Source organism: Bombina bombina, chromosome 6 (genome assembly GCF_027579735.1).
Source record: "Bombina bombina isolate aBomBom1 chromosome 6, aBomBom1.pri, whole genome shotgun sequence".
Classification (NCBI taxonomy): Eukaryota; Metazoa; Chordata; class Amphibia; order Anura; family Bombinatoridae; genus Bombina; species Bombina bombina.
In genome coordinates, this window is record NC_069504.1 from 701906830 (window position 1) to 701927036 (window position 20207).

At 39.8% G+C, this 20207-nt stretch overlaps 1 protein-coding gene across 2 annotated transcripts in view; it reads right to left on the reverse strand.

The window, feature by feature from the left end:
- DHPS (deoxyhypusine synthase) overlaps positions 1-20207 on the reverse strand; it is a 211794-nt gene that overhangs the window by 6505 nt on the left and 185082 nt on the right. Inside the window, exon 10 of one of the 2 annotated variants that reach the window (XM_053717833.1) lies at positions 10444-10841. The exons of the other annotated variant lie outside the window; for it this stretch is intronic. Coding sequence (XP_053573808.1) covers positions 10770-10841 — 72 coding nt within the window. The 3' untranslated portion in view covers positions 10444-10769. Of the gene's footprint in view, positions 1-10443; positions 10842-20207 lie in introns of those variants that run through there. 2 annotated transcript variants of the gene reach the window in all.

Genomic DNA, 20207 nt, shown 5'->3' on the forward strand with positions numbered 1-20207 from the left:
AGGAAAAGTAGGAGCAACATCAGGGTATAAAGGTGCCAGAAGAAAAAAATATAAAAAGGGATCCGCCCATCAAAACATAATTTACTAGTGGGGTCGTGAACGCTCCCTGCCAGGATGGAAAGGAATTTATCTGTTAAGCATAAATTATGTTTTCCTTCCATAAGGCAGGGAGAGTCCACAACTTCAATCCTTACTGTTGAGAAAACTATACCCAAGCTCCAGAGGACACTGAATGAATAATGGGAGGGAACAAAAAAAAGAGAAGCAAACCCTATTCTGAGTGCACCACAGTCTGCAAAACTTTTCTCCCAAAAAGCTGCTTCAGCCGAAGCAAAAACATCAAACTTGTAAAATTTAGAAAAAGTGTGTAAGGAGGCCCAGGTAGCCGCCTTACAAATCTGATCCATAGAGGCTTCATTCTTAAAAGCCCAGGAGGAAGCCACTGCTCTAGTGGAATGAGCCGTTATCCTCTCAGGAGGCTGATGTCCTGCTGTCTCGTAAGCTAAGCGAATGACACTCCTCAACCAGAAAGATAGGGAAGTTGTAGTAGCCTTCTGCCCCTTACGCTTCTGAGTATACAACAAACAGAGAGGAAGATTGTCTGAACTCCTTAGTAGCCTGAAGATAAAACTTCAAAGCATGAACCACATCCAGATTGTGAAGCAAACGTTCCTTTGCTGAAGAAGGATTAGGAAAAATCTCTTGCTTGATGTAGCGATCCGACACAACCTTAGGAAGGAAACCTAATTTGGTACGTAAAACCGACTTATCAGCATGGAAAACAAGATAAGGGGAATCACACAGCAAAGCAGATATCTTAGACACTTTGCGCGCAGAGGCTGTTGCCAACAAAAAGAGAACTTTCCAAGATATCAATTTAATGTCAACAGCATGCATAGGCTCAAACAGAGCCTGTTGCAAAACATGAAAAACAAGATTGAGGCTCCAAGGAGGAGCCCCAGATCTAAACGCAGGTCTGATCCCAGTCAGAGCCTTGACAAAGGACTGCACATCCGGGAGCTCAGCCAATTGCTTGTGCAGTAACACCGACAGGGCTGAGATCAGTCCCTTCAGGGAACTAGCAGATAGACCCTTCTCCAGTCCATCCTGGAGAAAAGATCAAATTCTGTCAACCTTAACCTTGTGCCAGGAAAACCCATGCTCTTCACACCAGTATAAGTAAGTCCTCCACACTTTATGGTAGATACGAGTAACTGGTTTATCAAAGTATCGATAACACTCTCAGAAAAACCTCTCTTTGCTAAGACTAGGCGTTCCATTCTCCATGCAGTCAGCCTCAGAGAATCTAGATTTTGATGTACAAATAGACCTTGTATCAGCAGGTCTCTGCGACAAGGTAGCTTCCACGGCAGAGATGATGACATCCCCACCAGATCCGCAAACCACATCCTTCGCGGCCATGATGGAGCAATCAGAATCACTGATGCACGCTCCTGCTTGATGCGTGCCACCACACGAGGAAGAAGCGGTAATGGAGGAAAAAGATGAGTTTGAACCTCCAAGGCACTGCTAGGGCGTCTACTAGCTTCGCTTGAGTATCCCTCGACCTGTACCTGGGTAGCTTGGTATTGAGAAGGGACGCCATGAGATCTATCTCTGGCATCCCCCATTTGCCGCATATCTCTGCAAACACCTCGGGGTGGAGAGACCATCCCCCCGGGTGAAAGGATTGTCTGCTGAGGAAATCTGCTTCCCAGTTGTCCACACCCCAAATGTGGATCGCTGACAACGTATCCGAGATACTTCTCATATCGCCAAGGAACTTCTCATTCCCCCCCTGATGGTTGATATAGGCAACCAACGTTATATTGTCTGATTGGAATCTGATAAACACGGATGAACCCAGAATGGGCCAAGCCTTCAGAGCGTTGAAGATTGCCCGGAGTTCCAGAATATTTATCGTAAGGGAGGACTCCTCGTGAGTCCATAGTCCTTGTGCCTTCCTGGCACCCCAAACGGCTCCCCAGCAAGAAAGGCTTGTGTCCGTAGTCACAATCTCCCAGGACATTCTCAATAAGCACGTGCCTCGGGACAGAGGATCTGGACAGAGCCACCAAGAGAGCGATTCTCTCAATCGGTTGTCTAACACAATATGTTGAGACAGATCTGAATGGTCGCCATTCCAATACAGGACACCATAAGTCCAATCACCTCCATACACTGAGCCACAGAGGGACTCAAGGAGGCCCAGAGAGCAAGACATACAGAAGCTAGCTTGCAACGTCTCTGGTCTGTTAGAAATATCCTCATGGATATGAAATCTATTATAGTACCCAGGAAATTCACCCTGGTATTTGGTATAAGAGAATTGTTTTCCAAGTTTATCTTCCATCCATGTGATTGAAGAAGACTTAGAAGGGACTCCAAATGCTCTCCCGCTAGATGAAAGGATGGTGCCTGTACCAAGATATTGTCCAGGTAAGGTGCTACTGTAATACCTTGGGTTCTGGCAACAGCTAGAAGAGCCCCCAGAACCTTCGTAAAAAATATTTGGACACTAGCTAAACCAAACAGAAGTGCAATGAACTGGAAGTGCTGATCCAGAAAGGCAAACCTCAGGAGCTGAAAATGTTCCCTGTGTATAGGAACATGAAGGTACACATCCTTCAGGTCTATGGTGGTCATAAAATGTCCTTCCTGAACCAGAGGAAGAATTAACAGAACCCTCTCCATCTTGAAGGAGGGAACACTGAGAAACTTGTTTAGACACTTTAAGTCCAGAATTGGATGGAATGTCCCCCTCCTTCTTTGGGACCACGAAAAGGTTTGAATAGAACCTCAAACCTCTTTCTTCAGTAGACAATTACTCCTAGAGAGGAAAGTTCCCGTATGCACCCTAGAAAAGTAGCCTTCTTCTCTGGTCTGGTAGACAGACTTAAGAGTAGGAATCTGCCCCTGAGCAGATGAGATTTGAAACTTATCCTGTATCCCTGAGATGTGACCTCCAGGACCCAAGGATCCTGGACGTCCCGGAACCAAGCGTCTGAAAACAGAGACAGTCTGCCCCCTACTCGATCCGATCCTGGATCGGGGGCCGCCCCTTCATGCCGATTTGTTCTTGGCGGGCTTCTTAGTCTGTTTAGACTTATTCCAGAACTGAGTCGGCTTCCAAGTACTCTTGGGTTGCTCGAGTTTGGAAGAGGATTGCTGTCGTAGGGATTTTTCAGAACAAAAATTAGAAGATTGTCATCCCTTAGACCTGTTCTTCTTATTCTGCGGTAGGAAGGCACCCTTCCCACCGGTAACCGTAAAAATAATGGAGTCCAGCCCTGGACCGAACAAAATCTTCCCCTTGAAAGGAGTCTGGATTTAGAAGTCATATCCGGAGACCAAGACTTCAACCAGAGAGCCCGGCGGGCTAGGACCGCAAAGCCAGAGGCCTTTGCATTTAGGCGAATAATCTGCATATTCACATCACAGATAAAGGAATTAGCAATTCTCAGAGCCTTAATTATCTCTTGAATGTCCTCAAGGGGAGTTTCCACCTCGATGAGTTCCGACAGAGAATCGCACCAGTAGGTAGCCGCTCCAGCCACCGATTAAAATAAAAAACCCGTATGTTGAAACATTTTCCTCAGAAAAGTTTCCATCTTTTTATCCATCGGCTCTCTGAAAGAAGAACTATTCTCAAGGGGTATAGTAGTACGCTTAGCAAGCGTTAAGATAGAGCCTCACATCTCTGAGAGTCCGGAACCGGGAATAACTTTTTAAAAGTAGACGAGGGGGAAAAAGAAGATCCGTTTCTTTCCCATTCGTTACTAATAATGTTTGCCATTTTAACAAGCACAGGAAAAGTCAGCGGAACCTTCCTATCTTCGTAAACCCTGTCTAATTTAGGGATCTTAGGTTCCTCAGGTAGCGTAGCCTCTGGAACCTCTAGCGTAGACAAAACCTCCTTTAGCAAAAATATTTAAGCCTTTGGCTGGGGTGTCTTTTCCTCCTTCTGGTGGCCAGGTGTTGTATTTCCCAACAGTAAGGAGTTAAGTCGTGGACTCTCCCTGCCTTATGGAAGGAAATCCCTTTCACATCCAGGAAGAATTACAAAACATGTTAAAGTGATGGTAAACCTTAACTAATCAAATGCGATATATTTAATCTTTGCCATTAAAAAAGTATATGTGTACCTTTCTGTTTTTTAATCCATCTGTTAAAGGGTTAAATTTGTGCATATAGTAATGCTTCTTTTGCAATGTTATGCCAGCCCACTTGGATGAACTCTCTTTATTTTACAACTATTCTAGTGAATATCCAATCAGCGTGTGTGTCATTTGACAATCTTGAAGTCCAGCCCTATAAAACACTTAGAAACCCTATGTAGAAAGTGGATGTGACTGCTCTATACATCATAATCCAGCAAAAAGATAGGGGCGGAGGAACAGACAATACCGATTAGGATTATAAATCTTTTATTATAAAATATATATATATACACTTTTTTTTAGAAATAATTATGTGATTGTACTTGCAAACTAATATATTTTTCATTGCAATATTCTTATAGTCTGAAATTTACCATCACTTTATTTGTACAACACAAATGAAAGCAACCTTCCTTAGAACGAGTTTGAAGAAGAAAACCATGCCATCAAAAGGGAACAACAAAACCAGTTAAAAATCTAAAGAACCTAGACTAGAGAACACCTATTCTGTAATCTGTTTTCTTCGAAAATGCTATAAACCAAATAGTTTATTTAGGAAATTTATAACATTTTTATGACAACCCAGGTTACAGAATTTGCTTTTTGGTCTCTTAGGGAGTTTGGGGCAAGCAGTTTCTTTACAAAAGCAGGAGATGTTTAATGCACATTTAAGCTTCTTAGGAACTAAATGACATAGTGCAGAATTATATAACATCAGCTTAGCGCCAACTTTCTACCTGAAAGGATTTCAGAGAAATATTCCTACAAAAATTACTTTTACAGAACGCCGCAACTGGCTCTACTGATCGGGTCTATTTGTTTTCCCTAAGCGCATCGGGCACGCTGTCTATTCACAGCCGGCACAATCGTGCTATTAAACTCAATGTAGCTCGCTCTGGTCTGGTAGACTAGACAGTGTGCCTGATGCTCTTAGGGAAAACAAACAGACCCGCTCAGTAGAGCCAGGTGCGGCGTTCTGTAAAAAGTCATTTTCCTAGGAAAATTTCTCTGAAATCCTTTCAGGTAGAAAGCTGGCGCTAAGCTGATGTTATATAATTCTGCACTATGTGCAGATTAACAAAAATAAGTGCATAGCAGTTACCCTGAACCACCAAGTTGATGTTGCTAAGACAACAGTTGGATAGAAATAGGAAGTTGTTGAAGTGAGAGAGTGGAAAAAGAGAGTGCTGACAGTCATGGAAGGTCAAAGCAGACCTGGAGATTTTCTTGTATCAATTATTATCTCTCCCTTCTATCTCTTAACCATCTTTCTCCCCTCCCTCCTCTCTTCAATCTCTGTTTTTACCCTCTCCCTTATCTTTCAGACCATATCTTCTCTATATACTCTTTCTTTCCCCTCTCTCATATCTTTATACTCTTTTTTTTTTTTTTCTCCACTCTCGTAAAGATTTCTCCACTTTTCCTTTTCCTCTCCAATCTCTCTCTCTCTGCCCTGTTTACCCTCTCAGAAGTAAAAAGTCTAAGCACTAATGGTGTTTCTACAGCCCTAGAGGAATAACATATTCTTGCCCTTTCTAGGATAAATAATATCCCTTCAGATAATATTTTTGGCACATAGCCCAAAATGTGTGTTTGTCAATGCTGCAATAGGAGTGTACATTTTGCAACTGTGCTAACTTTGCTACTTACAACACCAGGACCGTCGGACCGTGAGTGAATGTTGATTCAACATTTACTCGGTAAATTTCACTCGCCACCATTAAATTTCCAATTGCCAATGGCTAGTAAAGAGTGGAAATTTATAAATATATATAAAATAATGACAATAATAATTTCTCCCCTGTAATAATATCCAAACAATGAAAGCAATCAGGTGATCTGATTCATTTGATCCCTAATATTATTCCCCCATGTAATAATTAAAGGGATACTAAACAAAAATTATTTTTGGTATGATTCCGATTATCAATTTTTCTTTGTTCTCTTCTTATCTTTATTTGAAAAAGCTGGAATCTAAGCTTGGGAGCCGACCCATTTTTGGTTCAGGACCCTGGATAGCGCTTGCTGATTGTTGGGTCCATTTAGCCAGCAATAAGCAAGCACAATCCAGGGGTCGAACCAAAAATGGGCCTGCTCCTAAGCTTAAATTCTTGCTTTTCAGATAAAGATAGCAAGAGAATAAAGAAAAAAATGACAATAGGAGTAAATTATAAAGTTGCTTAAAATTGCATGCTCTATCTGAATCATGAAACAAAAGATTTGGTTTAGTGTCCCTTTAAGCATCCCAAGTCTTTGGAAAAACATTCTGTCAATTTACAATTGTATTCTTCAATAAATAGCTATTTAAAAAGGGACATGAAACCCAAAATTTTTCTTTCATTATTCAGATAGAGAATACAATTTTAAACAACTTTCTAATTTACTTCTATTATCTAATCTGCATCATTCTCCTGGTATCATTTGTTGAAGGAGCAACAATTCACTAATGGTTTCTAACTGAACACATGGGTGAGCCTATCACAATCAATATATATCTGCAGCCACCAATCAACAGGTAGAACCTAGGTTCTCTCCTGCTCCTGAGCTTGTCTAGATAAACCTTTCAGCAAAGGATAACAATAGAAGGAGGTAAATTAAATAATAAAAATAAATTGTAAAGTTGTTTAAAATTGTATTCTCTATCTGAATCATGGAAGAAAAAAAATGTGTGTGTTTCATGTCCCTTTAACCAATGTATTCTTCATCAGTTTAATAGTTGGAATTTCATTAGTTATCCAGTTTTTAAAAAGTAATTATCTAATTAAAATAATATATGTTCAAATTAAGTTACAAATTTTTTCCCCAAGTTTCATTTTTAGACAGAAAAATAATATTATTTTCATACTCACAACTTGGAAAACAAAAACAGAATTTATGTTTACCTGATAAATTACTTTCTCCAACGGTGTGTCCGGTCCACGGCGTCATCCTTACTTGTGGGATATTCTCTTCCCCAACAGGAAATGGCAAAGAGCCCAGCAAAGCTGGTCACATGATCTACCTTGGCCCAGAATTGAGGCAACTTAGGACATTCACATAACTGAGCACTTTAAACAAATATTTTTAAGATCTTTTTTCTATTTACTGACCCTATTTGGATTCAGACAGTCTTCATAAATTATTATAGTTTGTACTTCTCTTAACTTACAATGTAATAGATGTATTAGTTCTAAGACAATTTTGCCATATTATCTCAGTATGATTCACGTTTCAAATAATTTTCCAGATATCATAACGAAAACCTTATCTATCCTCATCAATTGACAAAAGTGACTTGTAAATGATAGACAAGGACCATCTTTTTTACATCCTACTTATATAGATATAGCAAACCTAAGAGGGTGGTCCAACCAAATCTTTGGATAACACCTTGAAAGCTGATTAATATAATTTTTCAATTAATAAAGTAAAATTTATGTGACTCAGGATTATAATATTCTCTTTGAAAATTCAGAAATGTACAGATTTTAGTCTTAAAAAACATTTCATATTGCCTGACAGAAAATGCATGTTTCCTACTACTGATGAATATCTGGAAAATCTAAAGTCCCTGATCTTTTCACTTTTCTCTACACCTATAAAGGACCCCATGTATTAAAAGGTGCGCGGACAGCGGATCTGTTTGTCCGCTGGCCCATATGCATCATTACATACTCCGCTAAGTGTGTAATGCCCGCCCCTTCACTGGCGAGCTCTCTGTGATTTCTCTTCGCCTCAGAGGTGGCAAAGCGTGTAAGAAGCAGCGGTCTATGTGAGAACCTGCCCCACAAGGGCTCCGGAGCAGCTTACACCGCTTTGTACATGGAGCCCAAAATGTCCCTAAAAAGATGATGCAAACTAGTTTTTTTTTTTTTTTAATCTAGTTCCTTATTAGTAGCATGAAGAATAAAATTAAGGGTGTGTGGTGCACACACATATTCTTCCAGGTTCCTATATGAAAGAGAGGGAGAACTAGTGAACCAATCTATTGGGTATCTAAGTATTGCTGCATAATTATATAATTTAGAACATGGAAGTACCCCCCCCCCCCCATAAAATAAGGAGGATATAACTTTCCTAGTTGTATTCTCTGCCTCTTTCCCTGCCATTGGAAATGTCTTTAAACCTGATTAAATAAAACAAACCTTGATCTTTAATTAGCATAGGAATCATTCACAAAACATACACAATTTGGGGTAGAATAAATATCTTAAACATATTATTCTTCCAAAAATAGAAATGGGTAACCTCATCCAATTTTTCATGTTGGCTATTACTTCTTGAATAATAAAGGGAAAATTACCTTTGTATCAATTAGATGAATTGGAAGAAATCTTTACACCCAAAAAATCCAGATATTTAGTTCCAACAAATTGATCATCTTGTCCCTGGTCACCTCTTTTTATCCAAATAATTTTGGATTTAAAAAAAGTTAACCTTATAACCAGATACTAAGCCATAGGATTCTAACATATATATTATACATTTTAATATAGCTGCTAGGCTACATAAAGAAGTAAGTTGTAAACGAAAAGTGAAAGCTTAAGTGCTATTTCCCCTAAATAATAGCCGAGGTAATCTCCCTCAGTTTAATAGCTAACAATTCTAATATAAGATCGAACAATAACGGTGGCATAGGGCCCTGTCTTGTGCCCCTTGATAAAGGGTTGGAAAATTTAATTATTGATCAACAAATTTCCTGATTTTGAATATATATAACTTACTAAATTTAAGAAATTTCCTCTAAATCCATAAATCTTCAGTTCTTCAATCATGAAATCCCATTCCACTCTGTCAAAGGCCTTCTCTGCGTCCAAAGACAGCAGGAAGGCCTCTGGCAGAGCATAACCCCTGGATATCATCATATCACTATGATATTCACAAATAGTATGCAACATTTTTCTGATCTACAAAAAACAATTTTGAGAGTATCTTGCAATCAAGATTTAATAAAGGATATAGGTCTATAGGAAGAAATATCTAGCAGGTCCTTATCTTGCTTTGGGGTCATATTTGTCGTGTTAGATTCTTAAGAAATTCGCTGATTTTGTTCAAAATATCCTTGATACGATGTTTTAAAAAAGGACAATTTTAGGTGCTAACATACTATACAATTCAAGGTGTATATCATCTGGATCAGGGGACTTCCCCTTTGCCATTAAATTACTTCCCCTTCAGTTGGTTTATTGAAAAAAAATCTAAATCATCCTCTGAGATTTCTGGCACCTTTATATCCTTTAAAAATGGATTAATATTTATTTCCTAAGATAGAGAGTCCACAACATCATTCCAATTACTAGTGGGATATTCACTCCTGGCCAGCAGGAGGCGGCAAAAAGCACCACAGCAAAGCCGTTAAGTGTTACTCCCCTACCCATAATCCCCAGTCATTCTCTTAGCCTCCGTCAATGGAGGAGGTGAAGTTTGGTGTCTGAAGAAAAATTTGATTTCTTTTTTCTACAAGCAAGATTTGGGTTAAGCTGTGTCCACGTCAATCTCTTCAGTAGAGTAGTGGTGGCTTTTAAGCAGTTAGAAAATTGTAAGGTAGTGCTTGCTTGGTTTTCTAACATGTTGCTGCCCTTGGTATAGAAAGTCAGAGTTGCTGACTCTGTTCTTTCTTTTTCTACAGGTCTCTGATAGGAGTATGTGTCCTGTCACGCCTTGTGAGTTGTCTTCCTGTCAGACAGCTGGATTTGCAGGAAAGTGCTTTTGTCTTCTAGGTATTGGAGACTTGCACTTAAGATTATCTGCATTAGTTATACAGGACATTAATCCTTAATGTAGGATTTTATACTGGCAGTGTGCAGGCACAATAGTATGTATGTGATATGGAGACTCCTCTATGGGACTGAAGGGGTTAACCTAATATGTTGCTGGCTCATTTTTATCTAGTGCTTATTAATTGTGTATTAAGGAAGCATTCAGAGATGCAGGGCTCGTCAGAGGAAGCTCAGACGTTTAGTGTGTCTTGAGTGTTTTTTTTTTTACTTTCTATTTATCAGCTCCGGAGGGCCTGTTAGAGGGAGACTGTACAGTCAGCCGATTGTTCCGGTCTGACACGGCTCCAGAAACGCACGCTTTTTCTTTTACTGCGCAGTTTCTGTACAGCCGGTCACATGACTCCTCCCCTTAGAGTCCGGAGCAGTGTCGGCTGTTAAGTTGTTTTCTCTGCGAGAATGGCTGCCTTCTTCCTGTCATTTTCTTCCTCGGTGGAGCAGGTAGGGCACCTCAGTCTGCTGAGGTGCAAGAGGTGCTATTTGAGGAGTACTTTTTGGAGCAATAATGATAAGTGACAGTGTCGAAATTGAATTTTGAAATATTTATTTCTTTCAAAATCGTCTTGTCATTCCATTTTTTTCTGGGAAGCCTTAAGCTTTAGTCATGGAGCAGGAGTCTGTTCCTATGGACAAATGTTTGCTATGTCTAGAGAACCAAATTATTTTACCTATGCAATTTTGTACCTCATGTCTAGATAGAACATTCAAATTTAAAGATAGAATTTTTGCTTGAGCCTAAAGTCTCTCAGGATGATGCTGTTTAGGCAATGCCACAGTTTTCTCCTCAAACGTCCCAAGCCTCAATGACGTTACATACAGTGCCCTGCAGTTCATCTCCGCCTCCTGGAGGAGTTTATTTGCCTGTAGATTTTGCTGCACAGGTATCTTCTGCGGTATCTGCGGCATTATCTCTGCTTTTCCTATGCTGGGAAAACGGAAGAAGAAAATTAGACATTCAGATAGTAAGGTTTCTGTTCCACCTACTGCTACGCAGGTTGCCCTCCCTCATAAGTCTGATGAGGAGGATACATTGGTAGCTTCTGAGGGTGAAATCTCAGCTTCAGACCGTATAATGCCTTCATCTGATACTGAAGAAGTTAAAGGGACAGTCTACCATAGAATTGTTATTGTTTTAAAAGATAGATAATCCCTTTATTACCCATTCCCCAGTTTTGCATAACCATCAAAGTTATATTAAAATACTTTTTACCTCTGTGATAACCTTGTATCTAGGAACCTTCTTCCAGCCCCCTGATCACATGACTGTGACTGTTTATTATCTATTGTCTTAAATTTAGCATTGTTTTGTGCTAAATCTTAAATAACCCCCTGTGCCTGAACACAGTGTTATCTATATGGCCCACGTGTACTTTCTCTGTGTTGAAAAGAGATTTAAAAAGCATGTGATAAGAGGTAGCCCTCAAAGGCTTAGAAATTAGCATATGAGCCTACCTAAGTTTAGTTTAAACTAAGAATACCGAGAAAAAAGCAAAATTTGATGATAAAAGTAAATTGGAAAGTTGATTAAAAACATAATTTATGTAAGAACTTACCTGATAAATTCATTTCTTTCATATTAGCAAGAGTCCATGAGCTAGTGACGTATGGGATATACATTCCTACCAGGAGGGGCAAAGTTTCCCAAACCTCAAAATGCCTATAAATACACCCCTCACCACACCCACAATTCAGTTTAACGAATAGCCAAGAAGTGGGGTGATAAAAAAGTGCGAAAGCATATAAAATAAGGAATTGGAATAATTGTGCTTTATACAAAAATCATAACCACCACAAAAAAGGGCTAGCCTCATGGACTCTTGCTAATATGAAAGAAATGAATTTATCAGGTAAGTTCTTACATAAATTATGTTTTCTTTCATGTAATTAGCAAGAGTCCATGAGCTAGTGACGTATGGGATAATGATTACCCAAGATGTGGATCTTTCCACGCAAGAGTCACTAGAGAGGGAGGGATAAAATAAAGACAGCCAATTCCTGCTGAAAATAATCCACACCCAAAATAAAGTTTAATGAAAAACATAAGCAGAAGATTCAAACTGAAACCGCTGCCTGAAGTACTTTTCTACCAAAAACTGCTTCAGAAGAAGAAAATACATCAAAATTGTAGAATTTAGTAAAAGTATGCAAAGAGGACCAAGTTGCTGCTTTGCAAATCTGATCAATCGAAGCTTCATTCCTAAACGCCCAGGAAGTAGAAACTGACCTAGTAGAATGAGCTGTAATCCTTTGAGGCGGAGTCTTACCCGACTCAACATAGGCAAGATGAATTAAAGATTTCAACCAAGATGCCAAAGAAATGGCAGAAGCTTTCTGGCCTTTTCTAGAACCGGAAAAGATAACAAATAAACTAGAAGTCTTTCGGAAAGACTTAGTAGCTTCAACATAATATTTCAAAGCTCTAACAACATCCAAAGAATGCAACGATTTCTCCTTAGAATTCTTAGGATTAGGACATAATGAAGGAACCACAATTTCTCTACTAATGTTGTTGGAATTCACAACTTTAGGTAAAAATTCAAAAGAAGTTCGCAACACCGCCTTATCCTGATGAAAAATCAGAAAAGGAGACTCACAAGAAAGAGCAGATAATTCAGAAACTCTTCTGGCAGAAGAGATTGCCAAAAGGAACAAAACTTTCCAAGAAAGTAATTTAATGTCCAATGAATGCATAGGTTCAAACGGAGGAGCTTGAAGAGCCCCCAGAACCAAATTCAAACTCCAAGGAGGAGAAATTGACTTAATGACAGGTTTTATACGAACCAAAGCTTGTACAAAACAATGAATATCAGGAAGATTAGCAATCTTTCTGTGAAAAAGAACAGAAAGAGCAGAGATTTGTCCTTTCAAAGAACTTGCGGATAAACCTTTATCTAAACCATCCTGAAGAAACTGTAAAATTCTCGGAATTCTAAAAGAATGCCAAGAAAAATGATGAGAAAGACACCAAGAAATATAAGTCTTCCAGACTCTATAATATATCTCTCTAGATACAGATTTACGAGCCTGTAACATAGTATTAATCACAGAGTCAGAGAAACCTCTTTGACCAAGAATCAAGCGTTCAATCTCCATACCTTTAAATTTAAGGATTTGAGATCCTGATGGAAAAAAGGACCTTGCGACAGAAGGTCTGGTCGTAGCGGAAGAGTCCACGGATGGCAAGAGGCCATCCGGACAAGATCCACATACCAAAACCTGTGAGGCCATGCCGGAGCTACCAGCAGAACAAACGAGCATTCCTTCAGAATCTTGGAGATTACTCTTGGAAGAAGAACTAGAGGCGGAAAGATATAAGCAGGATGATACTTCCAAGGAAGTGATAATGCATCCACTGCTTCCTGAGGATCCCGGGATCTGGACAGATACCTGGGAAGTTTCTTGTTTAGATGAGACGCCATCAGATCTATTTCTGGAAGCTCCCACATTTGAACAATCTGAAGAAATACCTCTGGGTGAAGAGACCATTCGCCCGGATGCAACGTTTGGCGACTGAGATAATCCGCTTCCCAATTGTCTATACCTGGGATATGAACCGCAGAGATTAGACAGGAGCTGGATTCCGCCCAAACCAAAATTCGAGATACTTCTTTCATAGCCAGAGGACTGTGAGTCCCTCCTTGATGATTGATGTATGCCACAGTTGTGACATTGTCTGTCTGAAAACAAATGAATGATTCTCTCTTCAGAAGAGGCCAAGACTGAAGAGCTCTGAAAATTTCCAAAATATTGATCGGTAATCTCACCTCCTGAGATTCCCAAACTCCTTGTGCCGTCAGAGATCCCCACACAGCTCCCCAACCTGTGAGACTTGCATCTGTTGAAATTACAGTCCAGGTCGGAAGCACAAAAGAAGCCCCCTGAATTAAACGATGGTGATCTGTCCACCACGTTAGAGAGTGTCGTACAATCGGTTTTAAGGATATTAATTGAGATATCTTTGTGTAATCCTTGCACCATTGATTCAGCATACAGAGCTGAATAGGTCGCATGTGAAAACGAGCAAAGGGGATCGCGTCCGATGCAGCAGTCATAAGACCTAGAATTTCCATGCATAAGGCTACCGAAGGGAATGATTGTGACTGAAGGTTTCGACAAGCTGAAATCAATTTTAGACGTCTCTTGTCTGTTAAAGACAGAGTCATGGACACTGAATCTATCTGGAAACCCAGAAAGGTTACCCTTGTCTGAGGAATCAATGAACTTTTTGGTGAATTGATCCTCCAACCATGATCTTGAAGAAACAACACAAGTCGATTCGTATGAGATTCTGCTAAATGTAAAGACTGAGCAAGTACCAAGATATCGTCCAAATAAGGAAATACCATAATACCCTGTTCTCTGATTACAGACAGAAGGGCACCGAGAACCTTTGTAAAAATTCTTGGAGCTGTAGCTAGGCCAAACGGCAGAGCCACAAACTGGTAATGCTTGTCCAGAAAAGAGAATCTCAGGAACTGATAATGATCTGGATGAATCGGAATATGCAGATATGCATCCTGTAAATCTATTGTGGACATATAATGCCCTTGCTGAACAAAAGGCAAGATAGTCCTTACAGTTACCATTTTGAACGTTGGTATCCTTACATAACGATTCAATATTTTTAGATCCAGAACTGGTCTGAAGGAATTCTCCTTCTTTGGTACAATGAAGAGATTTGAATAAAACCCCATCCCCTGTTCCAGAACTGGAACTGGCATAATTACTCCAGCCAACTCTAGATCTGAAACACAATTCAGAAATGCTTGAGCTTTCACTGGATTTACTGGGACACGGGAAAGAAAAAATCTCTTTGCAGGAGGTCTCATCTTGAAACCAATTCTGTACCCTTCTGAAACAATGTTCTGAATCCAAAGATTGTGAATAGAATTGATCCAAATTTCTTTGAAAAAAACGTAACCTGCCCCCTACCAGCTGAGCTGGAATGAGGGCCGCACCTTCATGTGGACTTAGAAACAGGCTTTGCCTTTCTAGAAGGCTTGGATTTATTCCAGACTGGAGATGGTTTCCAAACTGAAACTGCTCCTGAGGATGAAGGATCAGGCTTTTGTTCTTTGTTGAAACGAAAGGAACGAAAACGATTATTAGCCCTGTTTTTACCCTTAGATTTTTTATCCTGTGGTAAAAAAGTTCCTTTCCCACCAGTAACAGTTGAGATAATAGAATCCAACTGAGAACCAAATAATTTGTTACCCTGGAAAGAAATGGAAAGTAGAGTTGATTTAGAAGCCATATCAGCATTCCAAGTTTTAAGCCATAAAGCTCTTCTAGCTAAAATAGCTAGAGACATAAACCTGACATCAACTCTGATAATATCAAAAATGGCATCACAGATAAAATTATTAGCATGCTGAAGAAGAATAATAATATTATGAGAATCATAATCTGTTACTTGTTGCGCTAAAGTTTCCAACCAAAAAGTTGAAGCTGCAGCAACATCAGCCAATGATATAGCAGGTCTAAGAAGATTACCTGAACACAGATAAGCTTTTCTTAGAAAGGATTCAATTTTCCTATCTAAAGGATCCTTAAACGAAGTACCATCTGACGTAGGAATAGTAGTACGTTTAGCAAGGGTAGAAATAGCCCCATCAACTCTAGGGATTTTGTCCCAAAATTCTAATCTGTCAGACGGCACAGGATATAATTGCTTAAAACGTTTAGAAGGAGTAAATGAATTACCCAATTTATCCCATTCTCTGGAAATTACTTCAGAAATAGCATTAGGAACAGGAAAAACTTCTGGAATAACCACAGGCGATTTAAATACCTTATCTAAACGTTTAGAATTAGTATCAAGAGGACCAGAATCCTCTATTTCTAAAGCAATTAGTACTTCTTTAAGTAAAGAACGAATAAATTCCATTTTAAATAAATATGAAGATTTATCAGCATCAATCTCTGAGACAGAATCCTCTGGACCAGAAGAGTCATCAGAATCAGAATGATGATGTTCATTTAAAAATTCATCTGTAGAGAGAGAAGTTTTAAAAGATTTTTTATGTTTACTAGAAGGAGAAATAACAGACATAGCCTTCTTGATGGATTCAGAAACAAAATCTCTTATGTTATCAGGAACATTCTGCACCTTAGATGTTGAAGGAACTGCAACAGGCAATGGTACATTACTAAAGGAAATATTATCTGCATTAACAAGTTTGTCATGACAATTAATACAAACAACAGCCGGAGGAATAGCTACCAAAAGTTTACAGCAGATAAACTTAGCTTTGGTAGTTCCAGCACTAGACAGCGATTTTCCTGAAGTATCTTCTGACTCAGATGCAACGTGAGACATCTTGCAATATGTAAGAGAAAAAACAACATATAAAGCAAAATTTATCAAATTCCTTAAATGACAGTTTCAGGAATGGGAAAAAATGCCAATAAACAAGCTTCTAGTAACCAGAAGCAAAGAAAAAATGAGACTGAAATAATGTGGAGACAAAAGCGACGCCCATATTTTTTAGCGCCAAATAAGACGCCCACATTATTTGGTGCCTAAATGCTTTTTGGCGCCAAAAATGACGCCACATCCGGAACGCCGACATTTTTGGCGCAAAAGGACGTCAAAAATGACGCAACTTCCGGCGACACGTATGACGCCGGAAACAGAAAAGATTTTATTTTTTTTTTGCGCCAAAAAAGTCCGCGCCAAGAATGACGCAATAAAATGAAGCATTTTCAGCCCCCGCGAGCCTAACAGCCCACAGGGAAAAAAAGAGTCAAATTTTTTAAGGTAAGAAAAAATGATTGATTCAAATGCATTATCCCAAATATGAAACTGACTGTCTGAAAATAAGGAATGTTGAACATCCTGAGTCAAGGCAAATAAATGTTTGAATACATATATTTAGAACTTTATAAACAAAGTGCCCAACCATAGCTTAGAGTGTCACAGAAAATAAGATTTACTTACCCCAGGACACTCATCTACATGTTTGTAGAAAGCCAAACCAGTACTGAAACGAAAATCAGCAGAGGTAATGGTATATAAATAAGAGTATATCGTCGATCTGAAAAGGGAGGTAAGAGATGAATCTCTACGACCGATAACAGAGAACCTATGAAATAGACCCCGTAGAAGGAGATCACTGCATTCAAAATAGGCAATACTCTCCTCACATCCCTCTGACATTCACTGCACGCTGAGAGGAAAACCGGGCTCCAACTTGCTGCGGAGCGCATATCAACGTAGAATCTAGCACAAACTTACTTCACCACCTCCATAGGAGGCAAAGTTTGTAAAACTGAATTGTGGGTGTGGTGAGGGGTGTATTTATAGGCATTTTGAGGTTTGGGAAACTTTGCCCCTCCTGGTAGGAATGTATATCCCATACGTCACTAGCTCATGAACTCTTGCTAATTACATGAAAGAAATTACAAGTACTATCTGAATAATGAAAGTTTAATTTATACTAGACTGTCACTTTAACCTCAGATTTAAGCTTGAACACCTTCATGTACTGTTAAAGGAGGTTTTGGCTACTTTGGACTACTCCGATACTTCTGTTGTTGTCAACCCTAAGAAATCTAGTAAACTTAATAAATACTATGATGTTCCTTCCTCTGTGGAAGTTTTTCCTGTTCCAGACTGTGTGACAGAGATTATTTCTCAGGAATGGGAGAAGCCAGGTAAACCTTTCTCCTCATCTCTAGTTTTTAAAAAGATGTTTCCTGTTGCTGACTCTATTAAAGATTCATGGCGCACGGTGCCTAAAGTAGAAGGTGCTATTTCTACTCTGGCTAAGAGATCTACAATCCCTATCTTTAAGGACACCAAAAACATTTGAAAAATATGTATGTTCATCAGGGTCTTCAATGGCAACCTGCAGTTTGTATTGCCACAGTATCGTATTAGTGCGATGCCTTGTCTGAATCACTTTTAGTAGAGACTCCGTTGGAGGAGATTCAAGATAGGATTAAGGCTCTCAAACTAGCCAATTATTTATTTCTGCTGCCAACATGTAAATCATTAGACTGGGAGCCAAGATGTCTGGCTTCACTGTCCTAGCCCGCAGGGCGTTGTGGCTAAAATCTTGGTCAGCTGATGTTACCTCCAAGTCCAAGCTTCTGGCGCTTCCTTACAAGGGTAAAACCTTGTTTGGACCTGGTCTGGCAGAAATAATTTCTGATATTACGGGTGGAAAAGGATCTTTTCTACCACAAGACAAGAACAACAGACCTAAAGGACGTTTAAGTAATTTTTGTTCCTTTCGTAACTTCAAGGGTCAAAAGTCTTCCTCTCTCTCTTCCAAGCAGGAACTGTCCAAATCTAATTGGAAACCCAATCAGTCTTGGAGCAAAAGGAAGCAATAAAAAAAAAATGCAGCTGAGTCTAAGTCAGCATTAAGAATCTGCCCCCGGTCTGGGATTGGATCAAGTGGGGGGCAGAATTTCTCAGTTTTGTCAAGTATGGATATGAGACGTCCCAGATCCTTGGGCTGTGGAAATAGTATCTCAGGGTTACAAGATAGAATTTAAATCTCTTCCTCCCAAGGGCAGATTTTACCTCTCAAGATTATCTGCAGACCAGGTAAAAAGAGGCATTCTTGAACTGCGTTCAGGACCTTTCCTCCCTGGGAGTGATTGTTCCAGTTTCAGTAAGGGAACAGGGTCTAGGATTCTATTCAAATATGTTGGTGGTGGTTCCCAAAAAAGAGGGAACTTTTTGACCCATTCTGGACCTAAAGTGTCTCAACAAGTTTCTCAGGGTACCATCCTTCAAAATGGAAACAATTCGCTCCATTCTTCCTTTGGTCCAAGAGGGTCAGTTCATGACAATAATAGACCTGAAGGACGCGTATCTTCATGTTCCCATCCACAGGGAACATCACAAATTCCTGAGATTCGCTTTCTAGACAAGCGCTTTCAGTTTGTGGCTCTTCCGTTTGGCCATGCCACAGCTCCCAGAATTTTCTCAAAAGTTCTGGGGGCTCTCTTGGCAGTGGTCAGGTCTTGTAAGGAATCCGTTACATCTTTTACCTTCCACCTGCAGTCACATGACTCCTCCAGTCTCCACCTCTATTTAAGTCTTCTCAACACCTTAAACAGGTGCTTAGTCATTGTGCTTTCTAGCTGAACACAGCCACATCAGTGCTTCACACTGAGACTCACTATCCTTTGGGATTGCAAATTGTATCCTGAACAACCTTTACCTTTACTTCAACCGATTTATAAGTCTGCCAGATCATTTGTTCTACTGAACTTTCTACTCATTGCGGAATGTACAAACTGCTAAAGCTATCTCCCTGCAAGTCTGTGCGTAACCAGCATCGACCCATTGGTTTACATACCAGGATTCAGTGGCTCTGGCTTGTTCACAACTACCGGGCTCAAACGGTCTCATAACAGGCGGTAAGACACGCCTCCAACAGTGGAAACAGAGGCCTACAGGCTCACAAGTCTCGCAAGCCCACCAATGTCAGAAACTGTACAGTATCTTCACACGCCCTCTCCTTGCACTATAGGCTTCAGCGTCTCTCACCCCTGTGTGGAGACAAATAGCGGAACACCATTATCCCCTCAGTGAGGTTATCGGCAGCAGCTCAGCATGTTACAACTGCTCATATCACATCAGAGTATCCCAAGAGCGTATGCAGATTACTCCAAGACACAGGCATGTTAACAAATCTCCTCTCTGCCTGCAAGTACTGTTCTGCAACCAGGAACCCTGCTCTGTCAGCCTTGGTAGTTTTCAGCCTCTGTAAATAACCTTATAAATCCAGCTAGACTTGTTAGGTATACAAGTTCACTTTAATAAAGTTGCAACAAAATAGTTTCCTTTTTGGTTGCAATAATAATCTCCTAAATACTTAACAACTTCACTGAAACATCATAGGACTAAAAACTAATATTTAGTTCTTCTGTTAAGTGATACATTTACATCATTTCAATTGTCTGCAGTTGAGATCCTCATTAAAAGCTGAGCTTTACAGGTCTCTGGGAACTGTAGTGGCACCTTACCTGAACGACATATTAGTTCAGGCACCATATTTTCAACAAGCAAACTCTCATACAGAGATCTTGTTTTTTTCTACGTTCCCACGGATGGAAAGTGAATCTGGAGAAGAGTTCCCTTGTTCCAGCTACAAGGGTGGTTTTCTTAGGGACCATCACAGATTCCCTATCTATAGAAAAAAATTTGAAGGTCAGAAAATCCAAAAATTCTTTCCTCTTGCCTCTCTCTACAGTCTACTGTTCGGCTATCAGTGGCTCAATGTATGGAGGTAATTGGTCTGATGGTCGCTTCCATGGACATCGTTCCCTT